The sequence below is a fragment of the Adiantum capillus-veneris genome, chromosome 11 (genome assembly GCF_014529385.1).
Source record: "Adiantum capillus-veneris isolate H3 chromosome 11, ASM1452938v2, whole genome shotgun sequence".
In the NCBI taxonomy this organism is placed as follows: Eukaryota; Viridiplantae; Streptophyta; class Polypodiopsida; order Polypodiales; family Pteridaceae; genus Adiantum; species Adiantum capillus-veneris.
Window position 1 is genome coordinate 35024172 of NC_140941.1, and position 5642 is coordinate 35029813.

Sequence of the window (5642 nt, forward strand, 5' to 3'; positions counted from 1 at the left end):
TCTCATTTGGTCCAGTGATCAGCAAATCATCAACATAAAGAACCACAATGAGAAATACATCATCCTCACGCTTTACATACAATGTGCTTTCTGTTGGACTGTTACGAAAGCCTCGTTTAACCAAATGAGTGTCAGCTTTCTCATACCAAGCACGAGGAGATTGCTTCAACCCATACAAAGCCTTCTTACATTTGCACACTTTGTCCTCTTGTCCTTTTATGACAAAACCGCGAGGCTGCGTTACATAAACTTCCTCAAATATGTCACCATTCAAGAAAGCAGTAACAATGTCTGATTGATGTACATCCCAACCAAAATGAGCTGCCAATGCACATAGAAAACGCACAGTAGTCATACGACAAGTGGGAGCAAAAGTCTCTTCATAATCTATGCCTTTTTGTTGTGCATAACCCTTTGCAACAAGTCGAGCCTTATGGCGATCGATCTCACCATCCGGCTTGCGTTTCAACTTGTAAACCCACTTGGTACCAATGGCCTTTTTGCCAGGAGGCAAATCACATAAAGTCCATGTGTCATTCTCTATAAGTGCATCATATTCTGATTTCATGGCAGCAATCCAATTTTCTGAATTCTGTGCTTCATCAAAAGACAGAGGCTCCTCAACATCATGTAAACTAGACACAGCCAAAGCATAACAATCTGATGCATAAGATGCATGGCGAGAGCCTGAACGAGTACGACTAGATAAAGGTGCATCCAATTTACTGTCACGCAAAGTATGCACCAGCCATTTTGGCATACCTCTAGCCTGCTCATTTTCAGCCCTTTCCTCATCAAGTACATCATGTACATCTGCATCAGTAATAGGCTGTTCTAAAACATTTTCAGAAACCCCCATAGGCTGTACATTTGCCTCATTGGAACTTACATTCGTATTTCCACCACTGAAAAGAGGCAACAAAGTGTCATAAATGTCCTGTGAGCTTACATTACTGTCTCTAGTACATGACAGCAAGGGTTGAACAGAATCTTCCACAAACACTACATCCCGTGAAACCAAAATACGTTTTGTTTGCGGGTGATACAACCTGTAACCTTTGCTTTCAGCACTATAACCAACGAAAATACATTTGACAGCCTTATCATCCAATTTTCTGCGCTGCACTTGTGGCACCAAAGCATATGCCAAACAGCCAAAAACACGCATGTGCTCAATAGAAGGTTTTCTATCATGCCATGCTTCATATGGAGTAATAGACTGCAAAGCTTTCGTAGGACACCTGTTAAGTACATAAGTGGCACACATGATGGCCTCAAGCCAAAAAGAATGCGGCAAAGCTTGACTTTTGACCATACATCGTGCCATTTCCGTTAGTGACCTGTTTTTCCTCTCAGCAACACCATTTTGCTGAGGTGTATAAGGCACTGTACATTGGTGTTTTATCCCACGACTAGCCAGAAATGCATTAAATTCATGAGACATATACTCCCCCCCTCGATCGGAACGGAGGGTGCCCATAGTACATTTTGAGACATTTTCAGCCATAGCCAAAAATTGTTTGAAGCACATAAAAACTTCGGACTTTGCTTTAAGCGGAAATACCCATGCATGCCTGGAGTAATCATCAATGAAAGTCACGAAGTACAGGTAATTGCCCAAGGACGGAGTTTGCATGGGCCCACAAACATCACTATGCACAAGCTGCAGCCTGCATGTGGCCCTAACTGAACCATCCTTTGGAAACTTAGAACGCTGCATTTTACCCAGAATACAGCCTTCACAAACATGTTTGATAGGTGCTTCAAGAGGCGGCAAAGAAGCAACCATATCAGATTTCTGCAAACGCAGCAAACTGGCAAAATTCAGATGACCAAAACGTGCATGCCAAAGTTTTGCATCTGAAATAGCCCTTGAATCTGCAACAGCATTTGCAAAATTTTGTCCACACTTGTCATACAAAGTGAGCTTATACAGCCCACGGCACAAAAGCCCAGATGCAACAATTTCATCACCAAAACTGAGATCATGAACTGTACATCTGTCATCCACAAATTTGACTACAAGTCCAAGTCTAGCAAGTGCGGATACAGACAATAGATTCTTCTTGATCCCAGGTACATAAAGTGCATCAACAAGTGTGAAGGAACTGCCATTAGCAGCAGTGAGCACAATCTTTCCAACTCCCTGAACTGGATAAGAGGCGTTGTTGGCACAAGTGACTGAATTCCCATGAGGGACAGACTCGAGAGAGGTAAACAATTCACGATGTGAGGTAATGTGCTTTGTAGCACCACTGTCGAAATACCACACATGTGAATCTGCAGCAACTGACAAGCATGCATCATGGACAGCAGGATTGTAAGTGCACTCTGCGCTAAAAGCCCATTCTGCATCAACATCAGCATCACAATCTCCTTTCACAGAAGACTCAACAATGGCTGCATTTGTAGTGGAACCAGCATTTGCAGTGGAACCACCCTCTTTCTTCTTAGCCTCTTTGGCCTTCAACTTAGGACACGACTTGATCAAGTGATCATTGGCTTTACAATAATGGCAACGCATCTTCTTTTTGCCCTTATCACCAGAATTGCCAGATGAAGTGCTGCCAGCAGAAGCATTAGGAACAGAATTTTTGCCACTCGCAGCAGAACCATAAGAAGTGGCTGCATTACTGTTACCACCCTTTCTTTGAGAAGCAATAAAAGCCTGTTCAACTGCACGCTGCCTAGTCCTGTTTTTTCTAGAAAGTGACTCTTGCAACAGCAATGTGCATAATGCATCAAACTTGACAACTTCAGGATTTCCTTGGGTCATCAGTCTCCAAGTACTAGCAAAAGTCTGGTAGGAATCTGGTAAGGCATCAAGAACAGTCTGCACAAGGGAACTGTCAGAAATGACTTCACCTGCAGAAATGAGTTGCTCATTGATATCCTTGACACTAGCAAGGAAAGTGTCCATATCATCTTCCTCATGCATAATCTTCGACTCTAGCTCTTTACGCAGCAAAGCAATTTTAGCCTCATTGCGGCTTGCATAAAGACCTGCTAGAATATCCCAAGCCTGTTTTGCAGATTTTGCTGAACGGATGTGAGGAATAATGGTGCGCTTCACAGACAACGCAATCAATGCATGAGCCTGCGCATCCTTAACATCCCAACGAGCTTGTTCTGCTGTAGGCAAAACAACTCTAACAGCTGCAATCCTTGCAGCAAGACCTGCAACATCCTCAATATCGCCTACATCTTCAGAACCAGGACGTACATCAATGCCCTGCACAATGTTCCAGACACCTTTTGACACAAGAACGTGTTGCATCATATAAGCCCACATAGGGTAGTTGTCCCCATCCAACCTGTCCTCAGCAGCAAACATCTTGAACACATCTGTGTTGTTGTTGTCAGCCATGGTAAATGCTGCACCTGATGTGAAAACTGCCCGAAAATAGGAGAAATGGAGCGGGAACAACTTGTGCTATATAGCACAAACCGTAGAAGACTATAAGGCACCTGTTATGCAGAAACGGCACTGACAGAAAATCTGCACAAAATGACGAAATAACCTGTGCAGTACTGCCCGTAGTGGAAATGGAGGCCGAAATGAGCCCAAATCAAAATTCTGAGCAGACCGAGCTCTTTGAGCTATCCCAAAATATTTGTCGACCTGCGAACGCTTGCCAAAGCTCACTGAAATCGGAGAAAGTGAGCAGGCGTGTGCTGGAGCAGCTGGCGACTAAGCCCGGGAGGACGTGACCTGCTCTGATACCAATTGTTGGAATTAGGGTTGCAGAGAAACACACACAGCTTGGAGAAGACGAAGGAAGCTCAAGGCACACAATAGAGAGTGTATTCCTTAGTGTGCAATGGAAAGATAGATAGCCCTAGAGTGATGGGCGTATATACAATGCACGGGGGAAAAAACCTCCTAAAGAGGGAAAAAATGCCCCGGCGGTCCTAGTGTGTTCACACACATCACTACCACATGTATATGGTAACAGCTTTGCTGTACCCTGACTACCCAAGTCTTCAGCTTTCTTGGCAGTAGCGGTACAACGACTATGCTTTATCATAAGCCCATTGTGTCCAGCTTTGGATGTCTTCCTTAGCATCTTCCAATCACTCTTCAACACTCCCCTTCAAGTGTGCGTGCTCTCCATGCTCTTTTGCGCTCTTTGCGGTATCTTCAGATGCCTCATTTGCAAAGTTTGTGGCATTCTTTCCCTTGCGTTTCAGGCTATCCGCAGTCACCTTCACACTCTCTGCGGTTTCTTTGCTCTTCTCCTTGGCAATCTTTGCAGCAATCTCAGACGAGTCTACAGTGCTGTCTACATACTTAGCTGCCCTATCCTTTGCACCATCAACGTTCATATCTAATTTGCCTCCCGAACCAGATGCGCTATAGAACATTGCATACCATGGATTGCATCCTCCATTTTGACAGTGGCGCTGCTGGTGGCGAGTGGGCCCGGAATAAGGAAGTGGAGTGAGAAGGAGAGAGTGCCCTTGTAGCAAAGCAAGGGGCGCTTCACAGGGACGGTTACAGGCTGGTGGGCACCGCTCATGCATGACATGGGGTGGCCGCTATCATCAACCTGGCGGAGGATGTTGGCAGAGAGGACGACAGTCCCTCTGTCCTCTCTACTCTTAGCTCTAAGTCCGCCATCTCTGCTCGTGTTCTTGATCTCGCTCGCTCTGCCCTTCTCTGTACTCCTGTAGAGCCGCCTCAGATACATCCCCACCGCCCATTCGCATATTGGCACCGCACAGCAAGCCGCCTAGCATGATCCTCGGATGGACTAGGCATTCATGCGCGAGAAAAGAGGGAGAGGAAGGGCTCACTTGAGAAGGGCAGAAAAGTTCGACGTGTTTTGGTTGCTTTGCAGGTGATGGTGATGCAGCTTCAGCATAGCATCGCTCATGGCCATGGCCGGTAACCCTTTGCCGCTTGATACAACAAGGAAAAATGCAGTTTTCCCCCAACGCCTTCCTGCTTGCAGCCAGCATTTGGTTCAAAATTTTGGCGTCAGTAGTTGGAAACGCCTCCTTCGTCAACAAAGGTGAGTCCGTTCCGTGAGTGGTCGCCAAGTGTAATAGGCATGGCTGCCTATTACGAGACTATGCTCACAGAAATGCAGAGAGAGAGAAGCACAGCACAGCATTAGAGAGAGAGAGAGAGAATAAGAATACATCAGATTCCATAGCCTTTGATTATGAGAAAGCCCGATGCAGCGTACAAAGGAAACCCTTCCTTATGTAGAAATAATGAGCACCCTTTCATATCCCCGTAACCCTTCCTGATTATTCCTCTTGAGATCGCCTCCTTCTAAGGGCTTATTCCCACATAAAGGTATAAGAAGACATGCCGGACACTCCCAATGTGATTAATGCGGTCATGTGCAGCCATGTGCGGTCCGGGCACATACAAAAAGTGAATGCACCACCATTAGAGATAACTACCCTCTTCCAATCACCGAGCATGTTTTAGAACAAGTTGCAGGAAAAGAAGCTTACAGCTTCTTAGACGGGCTTTCAGGTTACAATCAACTTTTGGTTGATCCCAAAGATTAGCATAAAACTGCCTTTGCAACTGAATGGGGTATTTTTGCCTATAGGGTTATGCCTTTTGGATTAACTAATGCTCCTGCCATCTTCCAAAGATTGATGAGCGATGCTTTCAAAGAATA

The 5642-nt window shown here is 45.3% G+C and overlaps 1 protein-coding gene across 1 annotated transcript; it reads right to left on the reverse strand.

Moving 5' to 3' along the window:
• Positions 1-4074: 4074 nt before the first annotated feature.
• Positions 4075-4326, reverse strand: LOC147447091 (uncharacterized). Its single transcript, XM_086524246.1, has one exon. The coding sequence runs from the start codon at positions 4324-4326 to the stop codon at positions 4075-4077; it is 252 nt and encodes an 83-aa protein (XP_086380372.1).
• Between the last annotated feature and the right edge of the window lie 1316 nt (positions 4327-5642).

Excerpts from the sequence above, each read along its gene's own strand:
- LOC147447091 (XM_086524246.1), bottom strand. The coding sequence starts at position 4,326 with ATGAACGTTGATGGTGCAAAGGATAGGGCAGCTAAGTATGTAGACAGC.